At 33.9% G+C, this 16,274-nt stretch overlaps 2 protein-coding genes across 2 annotated transcripts; both read left to right on the plus strand.

The window, feature by feature from the left end:
• The first annotated feature begins 10,525 nt into the window (after nucleotides 1-10,525).
• Nucleotides 10,526-11,747, plus strand: LOC112528013 (major allergen Pru ar 1-like). Its single transcript, XM_025138898.1, has 2 exons — nucleotides 10,526-10,823; nucleotides 11,299-11,747. The coding sequence occupies exons 1-2, from the start codon at nucleotides 10,640-10,642 to the stop codon at nucleotides 11,580-11,582; spliced, it is 468 nt and encodes a 155-aa protein (XP_024994666.1). The 5' UTR covers nucleotides 10,526-10,639; the 3' UTR covers nucleotides 11,583-11,747.
• Nucleotides 11,748-14,940: 3,193 nt separating this feature from the next.
• Nucleotides 14,941-16,269, plus strand: LOC112527892 (major allergen Pru ar 1-like). Its single transcript, XM_025138740.1, has 2 exons — nucleotides 14,941-15,255; nucleotides 15,815-16,269. The coding sequence occupies exons 1-2, from the start codon at nucleotides 15,072-15,074 to the stop codon at nucleotides 16,096-16,098; spliced, it is 468 nt and encodes a 155-aa protein (XP_024994508.1). The 5' UTR covers nucleotides 14,941-15,071; the 3' UTR covers nucleotides 16,099-16,269.
• Nucleotides 16,270-16,274: the final 5 nt, after the last annotated feature.

The raw sequence follows: 16,274 nt of genomic DNA on the forward strand, positions 1-16,274 counted from the left end.
ATTTATTTTATATAATGTATATGCATGTATATATGTGGTCGAAGGATCGTGTGAGAAGGAAAATTATTGTGTGTAAGAATATATTTGAACCCTTGATAACTTTTAGGTGACATTTGTTTTTTAAAAGATGAAGTCTTATTTTACTTCTATTTAATAAGAGGTGGTTCTGAAGTCTGAAATCTAAATCAATAAGGCTGTTTGTTTTTGTTGACAAACATCTGAAGTTTGAAATCTGAATCAATAGTTTGTTTTCGTAAAATCAGGTGCAAACATTTTGCAAAATTCTCTTGATTTTTATAAAATTTCCATTGTCGAAATTCATCTCAACAATTGTTAACAAATGGAACACAGTAAAAACCTTTTGGATACCTTTTAGACTTCCGATGCTATCGGGAATGCTGTTGGTGAGTTTGTTTGTGGAAGATCGATACTTTTGATAGAGAATAGATCGCCGATACAAGTTCTTGTTTCACATTAATTTTCTAAGTTACCCTATACGTACATATATATATATATATATATATATAGAGAGAGAGAGAGAGAGAAAGAGAGAGAAAGAGAGAAAGAGAGAGAGAGAGAGAGAGAGAAAGAGAGAAAGAGAGAGAGAGAGAGAGAGAGAAAGAGATCTAGAGAGAGAGAAGGTGGGGCATGCATTTCACATGGGTAATGAAAGGACTGTGGCATTCTTGGTGGAGAAAGAAACAATAACCAAGGAGAATCAAAGAAAATGAGAAATAAGAGGAATTAGGATATTAGTTTACCTCTTATTTATTCATATCCTATTAAGTGATAATAGACTCTGAAAATAATAAAGAAACAAACAGTCTGAATTACAAAATGATAACTAAGAGTTGAAAATGAAAACACAAACAAGGCTTGAGTTTTGCTTCTTATTTGTCCAACTCACCAACTTCCCACCTAGAAGCTGACAGCCTCTACCGATGTTTTTCCTATCAATTTTGCAACCAAAAAAATCACTATCCACATAACCAATAAGTTCGAAACCTGAGTCCTTGGGATACCAAAGTCCCAGATTAAGATATCTAAATATGCACTTTACATCAATCAGATGAGATTCTTTAGGTTCAGATTGATATCGTGCACATAAACACATAGAGTACATAATATCAGGTCGACTAGCTGTGAGATACAACATGGAGCTGATCATTCCTCTATAAACAATAACGTTTACAAGCTTTCCATTTGGATTCTTGTTCATCAAGAGAGGAGGAGCCATTTGAGGCTTCATAGATGAACTGTTGGTTAAGTCGAATTTTTTCAACATATCCTGAAGTCACTGTTGGGCATCATAAGTTAGGAAGAGTCGAATAACTTTGAGTCTAGTCACTGTTGCGAATATTTCATCATAATTGATTCCTTCTTCTTGCTTGTATAACTGAGCAACAAAAAGAGCCTTGTTACGGGTTACAATTTTTTGCTCATCCAACTTATTGTGATAAACCTATTTGGTGCCTATCACAGTTTTGTCAGATGGACGCGTAACAAGGTACCAGACTTTGTTCCTATCAAACTCAATGAGTTCTTCTTGCATAGTAGTGACCCAGTTTGGGTCAGTGATAGACTCATTGATTTTCCTAGGCTCAACTAGAGAAAAGAAGTTGACAAAGAGACATATATTACCCAGACCATGACGTGTCTGAATACCTGCACTTAGATTGCCAAGAATTTGATGGATTAGAAGGTCCTTTGTCCATCGCTGAGCTGATTGAAGATAACGTTCTAAGATTAGGGGCTCAGGCATAGAAGATGAGGCATCAACAACAGAGTCTTCAACAATAGGTTGGATTGCTAAAGGAGCCATAGAGAGCGATTCAACAACTTATAGAGGTTCAGTAATTGAAGGAGATTCAACGACTGATGGGTCAGTATTTGAAATAGAAGGGGGTAAGTGACTAGTGGGAATGACAACAATCCCTGAAGAGGATTCAGCTCCGTTACTAGTCACATTTGGAATGGTAAATGAATCATCGTCAACTTCTGGGAGGTCATCATTCGATTGATGGCTGAAGGAAGCTTCAGATTCTCCATAGTAAGAGATCATCCAGTTATTGAACTCTTCATCATCTTCAGATATGGATTTAGAGATAGCTGATTGAGACTCATCAAAGGTGACATGAATAGATTCCTCTATTGTCTGTCGTCTTTTGTTGAATACTTTGGATACTGAAGAATATCCAAGAAAGATTCATTTATCAGCTTTGGGGTCGAACTTTCCAAGTTGGTCTCTGTTGTTTAGGATATAGCAAGTACAACCACAAATATGAAGAAAGTTGAAAAAGGATTTTTGCTATGGAAATGTTCATAAGTTGTCTTCTTGAATCTCTTGACGATTAGCGATCGGTTTTGAGTAAAACAAGCAGTACTGACAGCTTCAGCCCAGTATTGAGTAGGGAAACGAGATTCGCTGAACATTGATCGAGTGGCTTCGATGATCGTTCGATTTTTCCTTTCAGTCACCCCGTTCTCTTGTGGAGTTTTGACAGCTGAGAAGTTGTGTGAGGTTCCCTTGTTCACAATGAAGTCATCAATGGTACTTCTATTCGTTTGACAAATGAGATGATTTCTTCTGGTGCATCACTCTTAGATCTGAGAAAGAAGACCCAAGTGTACCTGGAAAACTCGTCAACAATAAGAAGGGTATTTTTTTTCCAGCTATAGATTGCATGTTGACTGGACTAAATAAACCTATGTGTAATAGCTGAAGCGGAGAAGTCACTTAAGAGACTTTCTTAGATTTGAATCTAGCCTCTGTCTACTATCCCTTTTCGAACGTTGAGCAGAGAGATTCCTTTGCAAATGAGTGCTGTGAAAGGCCAGTGACAAGATCCTTTCAAAACAACTCATTCAGCCTCTTGAAGTTGAGATGAGAAAGTTGTTTGTACCATAGCCAGTTGATATCTGAAGAGGCTTTAGAGAAAACAACTATTCTCAGTGAAGGGAGAATCCATGTTGATGACATACACGTTATCTAGACGAGAACATGTAAGAGCGAGGTTGTCATCTTTGTCATAGACATAACATGATTTCTTAAGAAATTTCACTGTGAAATCTTAGCTGACTGATGCTAAGAAGATTGTGCTTCAGTCCTTCAACATATGCAACACGTTTGAAGGTGGTTGCACCGTTGGTTAATACACCAAAGCCCTTGGTATATCCTTTTTCGTTTCCTCCAAAGGTCACAGAAGGGCCTCTTTCCTCTTTGTAATCAGTGAGCAGGGATTTGTCTCTGGTCATGTGTCTTGAACAACAACTATCAAGATACCAGATGCCTTTGACTTCCTACAAAAAAAAAAAAAAACAGATTAAGATTGCTTTGGTACCCATTTCTCAATGGGTCCAGCGGAGTTACAGGCGACATCCACTGACAATGAAGATTCAGGGTCAGCAGGTGTCTTCACTGAACCTGAAGAAAATTCTTCAGTGGAATTTTTCACCTTAGTTGTTTTCACAACTTTGGTGGCTGATTTCGCTTTGGCTGATTTTTTTAGCCTTAGCTACTTTCTTTACCTTAGCTGGCAAACCAGATTTGGTAGCTGAAGGACACTTACTGGAAATATGTGAAGTTTCACTACAGTGACGACACTTCCTAAAGCTTAAAGAAGCTTTAGGGCCAGAAGGGTTAGAGAGAATAGAAGAGGGACAAGCTCCAAGGATTCCTTTTCCATTTGTTCGAGGAGAAATAACTGAGGGTTTGGATACCATGGGTGAAAGATTCACTTTCAGCTTTGGCTTAGATCTTTGAGAGGGTTTAGAGACCTTGGTCCCCGAGGAAGAAGGTTTACAAGTTGAAGGAATAGATCAGGTCTATTTGACTTGTTGGCCTTCTTAGGAAGAGGAACGCTGAAAATGGCTTTACCTTTGTCTTTGTGTCTTGAACTCAAGGGAGTTCCTTCAAGAGGAGTCTCATTCGAAGAGTACCGAGAGAAAGACGTGTCAGGAATGGAAGAGACAAAAGTACCAAACTTTAGCATTGACTTGTCATTCACACATTCTTCCTGATCATAGGAAAATCCTAAACCACTTTTTATCTTGGTAGAGTTCTGAGCGTTAATGATCTCAGAGGCCTTGATAGAGGCTTTGCACCATCCTTCAATGGTAGCCTTCTCAGCCTTGAGTTCAACAATTGTTTGCTCACGCTCAACGATAGCCTGCTCAAGTTCGATGTTTATAGTCTGGTTTACAATGACCTAATCCTTAAGATTTTCCTTAATCTTGGTCAACTCTTTGATCTTTGAATGGCATTTTTGTAATTGTTCTTGAAGATCAACATTAAGCTTTTCAGCTTTAGATTTGCCATTCAGGGCATTGTAATGGTCAACCGTCAGCGTATCTAGTGCATATAGGCTATAAGAAGAAGAAGAAGAGGGTTCATTCATGTTACATACCTGAGTAGAGGTTGATGATGAGGGATCACTAGAGAATGATGTCTCTGATAGTTCATCTTTGACATCCTTGGCCATTAGACAGAGGTATGACGTGTCTTCCTCGTCATAGGATGATTCCTCAGAAGAATCAGCCTAGTCATGCTCTTCAGCGACAAGACCTTTGCCTTTACGCTGAAGATTCTTCATCTTTTTGTACTTCTCTTTCAGTTTTAGGTACTTGTCTTTTTGAGGCTTGAAGGAGGATGGGAGGTTGGAAGATGGCATCACAGTTTCTTCGATCTGCATGCACTTGCAAAGTGACCTTTACATTGACAGTTATAGCAGCTCGCTGAAGCCTTGTTAATGGGGTTTAATTTTGGCTTTTCAGCCATGGTTATCGAGGGAGATATGTGGTAGTTGCTTTTTCTGGTGAACCTCCTGAAAGAGTTAGTTAAAAGGGCCAACAACTCATAAGACTCTGAAAGATCAGCGTCTGACAAGCCCTCAATTCGGTGGAGTCTTTGATAGAAGCAGAAGAAATAGAAGGGTTAGCTGAAGGTCTATCAAAGCTAACGAAGAGCTTTTCATTTCCCTGGAGTATTTGAGAAGATTCTTCTTCAGCTGATGAGATTGCTCATGATTGAGCAACATCCCATAAAGAGATAGAGAAGATATGTCCTTGGACATCTTGAGACACATGGTATACTGATCCCATGTTTCTGGCAAACATTCAAGGAATTTTGCCAGTGTCTTTGAGTTGGAATATTCTTCTTTCAACTGTCCTTAAATCAATAAGAAGACAATTAAATCGTTGATGTACTTCAGACAAATATTTAGTTTTTCCACAAAGAAAACTTTCATATTGTCTTACTAGATTAATCTTCCTCGATTCTTGTACTTCAGTAGTACCTTCATATTAAACAGAGAGTGTCCCACATGGATTTTGAGGTTTTAAGCTTCATCATTGAATGATAGACCTCGTTAGGGAGAGCCATGGCTATTATATACCTCACACGAGTGTTTAAAGCCATCTTCTTCTTGTCTTCATCACTCTATTGATGAGGGAGCTTTGGAATCTACCTTTTAGGAATCGTGGCAGTCGTGGCAGTCGTAGCAGTTGTAGGAACTGCTGGAGAGATAACGGATGGAACATAAGTTTCATTCTTTATATAGTATGAAATCTCAGGATCCACACCATCCAAGAAGAGAGACATCCGATTTTTTTAGAGACTAAAGTTGTCTCTAATAAACCGAGGAGGTTTGGTAAGAGAGTCATTATCGTGAAAGGCTTGTGCTAGTGTTTTGCAAGGCTATTTTGAAAGGAATAAGTTATCTAGAGAAGAAGAGATAATCAAATAACAATAAACAACGATACAACACAAAAGCAATCACTGCTCTGATACCACTTGTTGGTCCCAACCGGATCTATAAGAGTTTATAGATAATAGTTTATAGGAGGAAGAGATGAATACAAACACAATAACTTTCACTTTTAAAAAAATATATGGATAAAGAAGATGAATACAAATTTTACAAATTATTTGCGGAAGAGATATGATATATAACCTATCTAAACAATCTAAGATACACACAAAATTACAGATAACAATAAGAAAAGATTTGCTACAAGAAATAAGGTAAGAAGAAATGTGCTCTTCACTTGTTAAATTGGGTCTTTCTCTTAGACAAAGAGTAGAGAGAGAAGTAACTTCTTGGGTAAGTTTAGAGTGAGGAAGATGATAACTGAGAGGAGAACTACTCAGTTATTTATACCTATTGCATTAAATGCAATTCAGAAGGTATAGGGCAAGTGGCAAGCTTTTAAAGAAAAGCTTGTTCTTTGTTACAGTATATAGTCCTTTTGGTTGTATATGAATAGTCCTCTTTCATAAAGTAGGTAAACACGTTTAAAGTCAAAGGAGTGGCTCCGTACTGTACTATACTTAGAAAGGTATGAGATTGTCCTTTGTGTAGAAGGACAAAACAAGAACTAATCTTCCTCGACAAGATTCATTGTGTCGCTGAATACTGGAATGAAGCTGAAGGTCTCATCAGTGTTCGTTGACTCTTGCACAGACTTCACACTTGTGTAGACGAGCTTGCTATCACTGAAAACCACTTCAGATCACGAACTTGATGGTCTCTAATCTTCAGCTTTTGTCTTCTACATTGTTAAAGAATATGTGGTGTGAGTTTTGTCTTCTTAAAATATGTCGGTCTTTGAACGAATTACAATACATGTTCAACGATCACTGAACAGACTCAGTGATGCTCGCTGAAAATGAATACATAGATAATACACTTCGATAGATAAAAGAGATCATCATCAAATCACTGAGAGAGAGGATCCTCCATGAACAGTGTATGTCGCCCATGCGGTGGACGATATACTCAACCTTCTAAATATTGCCTAACAAATGATCGTATATCGCTTGAGGCTTTGAGTGGTATACTAATATATCGCTCATGCAAGACACTGCATGATGTATAAGTAACAAAGGCAAACTGCAAGGTATATGAATATCACCCACCATAAAATACCTCTTAGCAAGGAATATCGCTCATCAAAGATATCGACCAAGGATATCGCTTGATACTTGAACGATTTATAAGACTTCAAATCATGCCACGTATATCGCTCATCACATGGGTGATGTTCTAAGATATTTGGCAAAACTTGAATGGTATTCTCTAAAATTGCTCAAGACTTGGATGATTTTCACAAATATCAGACAAAGCCTTGGACGGTATCCTCGAATATCACTCAAAACATCAAAAAGTTGTCTATGTCCAAAAATCGCTCAATGCAGTTTCAAGATGAGCCAAGTTACTAGCATCTTCAATGGCCGACATTCTTACCAAAATCGTTGAAACAACCTTTAGATCTTCAATGGGAGATGTTCATGATGAATATCACTCAAGGCAATATTCATCGAGCGATTTATAAAGATCTGACAGTTAAGCTCAAAACAGTTCGACAAAATTCATCAAAAATCCAAAATTTATTCAATTAAACCCCAAATTGATGATTGAAATATGTTCCAAACCATAAAAATATGAATCGTTTGGCTCGAATTGGTTTAGAACAATAAAAAATCATAGTAAATTCGATCAAATTAGCTCAAAGAATAAAAAAACATAATTAAACTTGAAATTGCTGCAAAAGATGATCGTATCAAAAGAAATTTGTTCGATTCTTCTCTGATACCAATTGTGAATCCCAGTTACAAGAAGCAATTCAAGAACATATTGAATATCGAACGCAGATTGAGTAGGATGAACACACAGTCCTGTTTTATTAATAACTAAAACAAAAATTACACAAAGCTTTCTCTCTCTAGACGACTCTCATGAGAAATATGAAGTTTCAACAACAATGAATAATAGAACTCCTAAGCCTATGACACATATTTATAGGTGTCATTTACATTATAATCCCAAACCCAATGCCCTTTACAATACTGAATATTACAATACAAAACATAAAACTGATTTTATAAAACTTTCAATATCTTATGGCTAATCTAGACCTAACATTGTGTATCTCACATTGACTAAGAGATGGAAGATTGATGATGAATGGTTACTATATGAAAGGTTAGTTGGCTAAATGATTACATTCATTTTGTGAAACAAACCTATTTATATGAAATTTATATGTATATTATAGAAGGATGAAAGATTAGTTTTTTAACATGACATCTTTAGTTTGAAGAATAGATATGGGTATATGAAAGGATGATGATTTCATTTGAAATAATAAGGTTAATAACTACCTTCATTTTGCAAAACCTATTTAAATGTAATCTTTTATGTATATAAATGAAATACAAAACACATATGACGTGGCATTGTTAAAGTTTAGGTTTTTAAAGTTTGAAGTGTTGTGTGATTTTGGTTATCCCATTTTGATAATGGAGTATTACTTTGAAAATAGAAATGTTATATAAAGTCATATTAAAAAATTTAAATATTTAAAATTACGATTTGTTTTGTGATTTTTGTTATCCTACATTGATAGGAAGATGATGGATTGAAGAATAGATATGGGTATATGAAAAGTGATGAGATTCGTTTGAAATTAAAAACGATATATGATGTAATATACTTTTTAGTTGACCTTCCTTTTATACAACAGAAAAAGAAAATTTAATTATATTTACGTAAAATATAATATTATGAGATTTAAGTATTTGATTTTCTAAATTGTGGTATTGTTTTCGTTATCTTACAATTATGGGAAGATGATATAATGGACAATAGATGTGGATATATTTAAATATATATGATGTATTTTTTTGAAATATTATTTTACTAAAATTTAACTTTTAATCGACCATTCTTTTGCAAAAATATATACATATATATATATATACATGCAATATTTAATAAAATACAAAAAATGACGTGTTGTTGACAAATATTAATAATGAAAACCATCGTTTATAACGTACCCCGGGGGGATCTATTTATGTAAAAGTCTATAAATAGTATTATGATATTTGAGTATCTAAAATATTGAGTTGTGCTGGTCTTTTGATTATTCATATTGATAGGGGAAATGATAGATCGAAGAGCCTTATATATAAAAACAATTAGTAGATGTATGAAAGGTATTATGATATTTGAATTATGGTATTGTTTATGCAATCTCACATTGATGGAGAGATAAGAGATTGGAGAATGGTTACGGGTGTATGTAAAAAAATTATGAAAGGTATTATAATACACCTTTAAAAATTGAAATGGTTAGTTGGCTAAAATATGCCTTCGATTCTATATATACAAAAATAATTCTTAATTGACTATCTATATATAGAAAGGAAGATGGTTAAGGTTTAAATGGTATAATAAAATTTTGAGTATTTAAACTTTTTAAATTATGGTGTTATTTTGGTTATCTAACTTTAATGTGGAAACAATTGTCCATTTTATTCAAAAAATTCAAATTTTAGGAAATATCCAAATAAAAACAAATGTCACAATGTTTTTAACATGAATTTGGATCATCATGCAACTTACATTGTCGAATATCAATTGGATGTTTTATATATCCTTAAATAATATATATAGGAGTCCGGGTGAATATTGTAAATAGAGAAGAAAATATAAATGGAGAAAATTGGTATTAGTAGGGGTTTTATATGCGAATCACACGAGTTTATATATGAAACGGTTAATTAATTTATATGTGAATCACACAGGTTCATATCTGAATCAGTTAAATAGTTCATATGTGAATACACATGGTCACATATGAAAATAAAGTTCATATGTGAATACACATGGCCACATATGAAAATAAAGTTTATATGTGAATCACACGCCTTCACATATGCACTTGTTTTGCCATCTATTTGTAAAAATTAATAAACTACCCCACTATGTTTTGCATACCATGCGAAGAATTATCATGTCTTTCACAGTCACAATCAAAGCCGCAAATCTTGATCAGATGAAGGGTTAGAATCACTTATCTACTTCTCAAATACTTATCACTTCTAAGATAAACATATGGCGATATACAGTGAGGTTCTAGGAAACCCCTAAAAAAATGAAAAATTGATGAAGACCCTAATAATCATTCATATGTAAAGTATGAACATGCGTATAAAAATAATTGAAGATGTTTTCTGGTTTCTGTACATATCAAAAAAATATTTATAAATTACTTGTATATACATATACTAATTGAAACAGTTACCAAACAAGTCAAAAAAATTTAGTGAAACTCTTGTAATAAAATATTAAGGATTCATTGAAAATGATAAAATGAACTTGTTTTCTCATATGGAGGGACCGATACAAGTTTGAGTTGGTACATGACAAATATATCACTGTATCATGCATGAGTTTAAGGATTACACAAAGGATGAGTTGGTGGATGGTGTCACAATTTCAAAGCTGACTTTATAAAATGGCTTCTTGTAGGTCCATGCAAAACCAAGTCATAAATAAAACATTCAGTGACGGTTAAGAACAAGTGTTCACATACACAAACCCTTAGGATCACAAGATTAAGGTTTTGGTCCAACTAAAATAATGTTGAACAAAATGTCTTCATTAGTGCGAGTCAAATGAGACGTTCTTGGCATATATCTCTATTCCCATTGAAGGTTGATCTCCCTATAAGTACCCTCTTCTAGCACTTCCATTTCTCATATAAAAACTCTCAACTTACATACATTTCTTCATCTTTTTTTCCTTCCACTGTAATCAACTTTTGTTGTTACTGATCGATTTAATTTATAAATATGGGTGTGACCACTTACGACATGGAAGTCGAAACTGCAGTCCCTGCAGCCAAGTTATACCAATCTTTCATTCTTGATGGAGATACCCTTGTCCCCAAGGTAGTTCCTCAAGCAATGAAAAGCGTTGAGATCCTCGAAGGAGATGGTGGTGCTGGAACAATCAAGCTCATCACTTTTGGTGAAGGCAAGTCACTAACTTATTCATTATACAATTCTCAATCATCCATACTACAAAAAGATATTAGTTTCATACACACACACACACATATATATATATATATATATATATATATGTGTGTGTGCGTGTGTGTCGTATGTAAATGTGTTATAATAGGATGTCAATTAAGACGTAATTGAGTCTCTCAACAAGTTTTTTATGACATTTCTTAAATAACATATCTTATATAGCTAATTTGAATGACAATTTTAAGAAATTCGGTATAAGCACATTTTTATGGGATACTTGTGTTTATAATATAAATATTTTTAAACAAATTAATATAATAGAAAATGAATAATAGAATGTTTTATTTCAAAATTGTAATAACGGTATTTTAGGACATTTTCAGGTTATATTTGTGGTCGTATAAAGCTTATTTTGATTCGTAATGAGGCCCAATAAACAAAAATTTAAAAGTTAAACTTGACGGAATTTTCAGGAAGCCAGTTTAAGAGTGTGAAGCACAAGATCGATGAAGTAGACAAAGACAATATGAGCTACAGTTACAGCATAATTGAAGGTGATGTCTTAGTTGACCCATTGGAGTCCATCTCGTACCACATCAAGGTTGTTCCCACTGATCAGGGAGGATGCATACTGAAGCATAAAAGCATTTACACCTGCAAAGGTGACGTGAAGATAGCTGAAGAAGACATCAAAAATGGCAAGGAGAAGGCCCAAGGACTCTTTAAAGCCATTGAGGCTTATCTCTTGGCTAATTAAGAAAGCTTCACTACATGCTTGCTTTATTTATGTTACACACTATTTGGTGAATCTTTGTGTTGTATTTGAGAGGATAATATTTTGCTATTTGTGAACCCATAACAATAAAGATTGATGTTTTTACTTCGTTTTTCTTTCGGTGATCAATAGTATATAATAAACTTATTGAAGACTTTTTGAATAAAATTATTCTAGTTTGCAACAACATGCTCCAAAGAAGATGAACTACCCAAATTGTACATAACAACTAGATATGTCAAGATCATTGTGTATAACAAGTTCACAAGCAAATGACACGAGGATTTAATGTGGTTCCACTATCGACATAGTGTACATCCACCAAAGAGAGAAACAAGTCTATATTACCACCAAGAAGATTAGAAWGTGATTGTASAWAATCTTTAGATCCAAGATCAACCAAAGCTTCAAAAATCAAGAACACCAACAAAACCAACTTCTACATACATACCAAAAATGGTAAAGAAGCACTTTGAGAGAAGAAGTATTCTGTGTTTTGGAAGCTAGAAAGTGATTGGCATGAGGTAATAAAATTGCATTCCAACCGTGATGAGCTTCGGCATGGCCATCATCCATCAAAGTTATTAGTATACCATTTCCGCCTTTATGCCTCGTTTAATTCATACCATTTCCGCCTTTATGCTTCGTTTAATTCATTTTATTGATGGTTCGTTGGTATATTCCTATTCCAAAATATCGTATCCCACACTCACTGATATCACCTTCTCAAGGTTTTGAAAGTTGATTCTCTAAGGTGACGTTTGGTTTGCAGAATGTTTTTGGATGAAATGAAATCTGTTAAAGAAATTTGACTTTGAAGGAATTGGAATGGAACGTTGTCAGGTTTGACCACTTGTTTGGTTGACAGACATTGGAATGGAATCTGTTAAAGAATTGGAATCTGTCTGTTTGGTTCACAGAATGTATCTTTAGAGTTGGAATAAAATATTGGTAAATGACCAAAATGCCATTTTTTTGAATATTTTAATTTTTTTAAACTAAAAATACTTTAACAAAATAATTATTTAATATGTAAAACAATATAAAATACACAACTCAAATATAATCATAAGCCAAACGACGTTACTAAATCGACAGTGGTCGGCAGTGGTTCATATTGGTGGTGGTCTACAGTCGTTTAGATGGTGGTGGTCCGCAGTGATTCAGATCGATGGTGTCCGCAATGGTTCAGATGGAGGTGGTCAGCGGTGGTTTAGATAGGCGGTGGCGGCAGTGGTTGTTCAAATCGGTGGTGATCGGCGGTGCCCATTAAAATACCATGAAGATAGAGATTCCATTACATCAAAATACCATATAGTTGCTAAGGAATGTTAAATTCCTTTATTTGTGGAATTTGTAGGATTTTGAAGATTCGTTTCATGAAAAAGAATGAACCAGACGAGGGAATGAAATTTGGTCAATGAAATTCAACATTATAATTCCATCAAATTCCTTCAGAATCTGCGAACCAAACACTACCTAATATTCATGACCTCTTTTAATTTATCCGATCATATCGAAGCAGCTACTAATTAAAAAAATTATTGAAACTTTTGTAATAAAATATTAAGCGTGTGTTAAAAAGACTACAACAAAATTGAGTTTATACGATGACAACAATAAATAAGCGTCTTTATAAGACTTAATTTATAGGGAAAAATTATAAAACGTTATATCTAAAGACACTGTGATAAGTTTATATATATATATATATATATATATATATATATATAGACGCTTTTTGACGTCTTAGCAAGTTTTTAGGACACTTTTGATACAAAGTGTTACATTAGTTATTTTATAGGACATTTGTGTTTATAAGACACTTTCAAATAGCGTCCTACAAAATAGTAAATATGATGTTTTTTTAATAAAAAAATCCTAGCAAACTTGTTACAACGTCCGAAAGTGTCTCATAAACTTATTACAATGTATTTTAGGTATAACACTTTCTTTTTTAGTCATATAAATAATGTATTATGAAGTGGTTTATTAAGATTGATGGCTTTCTATACACCCAGTTTTGTTGTAGTGAAATGATAAAATGAACTTGTTTTGTTTGAGGGACCGAAACAAATTTGACTTGGTACGTACATGACAAACATATCACGGGATGCTATGACTTTAAGATGCATAATTAATGGTTGTTGCATAAGTATGATTTGGTGGATGGTGTCAAAATTTCAAAGCTGACTTTCTAAATTGCTTCTTGTAGGTCCATGCAAAACAACCCAATTGTCAAACCCTTGGATAATTGCTTCTTAATTGCTTATGTAGCGTTGGGCTATGATGAAGCATTAGTAAAACACATATCAAATTAAGCACACATGCTACAACAAAATCAGTTTTTGTTTAATATAACTTAAATTTATATGACAAAACAATTACGTGTGTATATTATTAATGTGTTATAGTAATTGATATGACTCTTTTGGATGTCTAAACAAGGTTTTAGGATAGTTTTAAATATAACATTTATTAAACTTTTTTATATATAATTTTATTTGAAAAAAGTATTTTTAAAAGTAAATATCTTACAAACACATGTGTTCACAAGACACTTCTTAAAATTGTGACATAAAAAAAGGAATAGGACATTTTATTTCAAAAAAACTTGTTAAATAACCTATTTAACATACAATTCTAACGTCTTTATATATGACACATAATTGTTTGGTTTTATAAACTTAAACTTTATAAAATAATCTATTAAGACATATAGACATCTTTGGTTTTCGATAAATCTGATTTTGGTGTAGATGCAAAATAAAACATACAAACAACAAAATGAGAAAAGGGTTTTGGAAAATAAAATTTTATGTTATGCCCCTTTCATTCATACCCTTATGCTAGAGCAGAAAAACGCATACATGGATTAAAAACACCATGTTCTTGCTCCACCGTCCGCTTAACACCCTTTCTTCTATGTTATAATTTTAGGTGAATTTAGATATTTTACATTACTCGAACTTGTGTGTAAGGGAAGTGTTAACTTCAGGGTTTGTTCATCTGGTAAAATAAAAGTTAGGTCTTACGGTATCTCTTTGAGGGTCGCTAGTTCGAGTCCTCTCAAGATCAATACTGAAATTTAATTGTCAGATATTTTTAGGGATTTTTGAGAGTAGTTGAGGTAGACATAGGACACAAAGGGTTAATTTAACAAAGGTATTCACATAGTGACATAGACAAAAACTACGATCCAAGAAAGCTAAAAGTTGACTTTGGACCTCACATGATTGACTTAGTCCAACCAAAATAATGTAGAACAAAATGTCTTCATTAATATGAGTCAAATCAGGCGTTCTTGGCATATATTTCTCAATAGAGAAAGACCTTACTCGATCCCCACTGTAGCTTGATCCTCTTCCACCACTTCCATTTCTCATATAAAAACTCTGAACCTACATACAATTTTTCATCACTTTCCTTCATTCTAATCAACTTTTGTTGTTACTGATTTAATTTATAAATATGGGTGTGACCACTTATGACATGGAAGTTGAAACTGCAGTCCCTGCAGCCAAGTTATACCAATCTTTCATTCTTGATGGAGATACCCTTTTCCCCAAGGTAGCTCCTCAAGCAATGAAAAGCGTTGAGATCCTCGAAGGAGATGGTGGTGCCGGAACAATCAAGCTCATCACTTTTGGTGAAGGCAAGTCACTAATTAACTGAATTTATTATACACTTGTCATCATCCCCGTTACAAAAAATGGGTTTTATACGATGTCTAAATGTCTTAAGTGACGATTTTGTAGGACTTTAAGTTTATAGGACCGAACATTTATGCGTCCTACGTAAATGTGTTAGGATAGGATTGAGCATTTTAACATGTTTTTTAGGACACTTTTGAAATAAAATGTCCTATTAGTTTTTTTGAATGATATTTTTTTTAAAGAAATTCATTATAAACATATCTTTTTATGGGACATTTGTTTTTATAATAATTTTTTTCCGAATAATTGATGTCATATAAAAAGACTATAATACAACGTTTTATTTCAAAAGTGTTCTAAAACTTTGTTAAGACGTCCGAAAGAATCTTACCACTTCACATGAGACGTGCAATCGTTTGATCTTATCCTATAGAGCTTTTTTAGGACATTTAGACATTATATTTGTGGTCCTATAAATCTGATTTTGATGTAGTGCAGTTCACATATAACGAGGCCCTATAACAGAAATTTAAAAGTTAGACTTGGCGTAATTTTCAGGAAGTCAGTTTAAGAGTGTGAAGCACAAGATTGATGAAGTCGACAAAGACAATTTGAGCTACAGTTACAGCATAATCGAAGGTGATATCCTAGTTGACCCATTGGAGTCCATCTCGTACCACATCAAGCTTGTTCCCACTGATCAGGGAGGATGCATACTGAAGCATCAAAGCATTTACACCTGCAAAGGTGACGTGAAGATAGCTGAAGAAGACATCAAAAAAGGCAAGGAGAAGGCCCAAGGACTCTTTAAAGCCATCGAGGCTTATCTCTTGGCCAATTAAGAAAGCTTCACTACATGGTTGCTTTATTTATGGTTACACACTATTTGGTGAATCTTTGTGTTGTATTTGAGAGGATAATATTTTGCTATTTATAAACCCATAACAATAAAGATTGATGTTTTTACTTCGTTTTTCTTTCGGTGATCAATAGTATATAATAAACTTATTGAAGACTT

The sequence above is a fragment of the Cynara cardunculus genome (assembly GCF_001531365.2).
Source record: "Cynara cardunculus var. scolymus isolate 2C chromosome LG 15, CcrdV1, whole genome shotgun sequence".
NCBI lineage: Eukaryota > Viridiplantae > Streptophyta > Magnoliopsida > Asterales > Asteraceae > Cynara > Cynara cardunculus.

Excerpts from the sequence above, each read along its gene's own strand:
- LOC112527892 (XM_025138740.1), top strand. The coding sequence starts at position 15,072 with ATGGGTGTGACCACTTATGACATGGAAGTTGAAACTGCAGTCCCTGCA. Across the intron at positions 15,256-15,814 it reads GCTCATCACTTTTGGTGAAG|GAAGTCAGTTTAAGAGTGTG; the intron begins GCAAGTCACTAA and ends CGTAATTTTCAG.
- LOC112528013 (XM_025138898.1), top strand. The coding sequence starts at position 10,640 with ATGGGTGTGACCACTTACGACATGGAAGTCGAAACTGCAGTCCCTGCA. Across the intron at positions 10,824-11,298 it reads GCTCATCACTTTTGGTGAAG|GAAGCCAGTTTAAGAGTGTG; the intron begins GCAAGTCACTAA and ends CGGAATTTTCAG.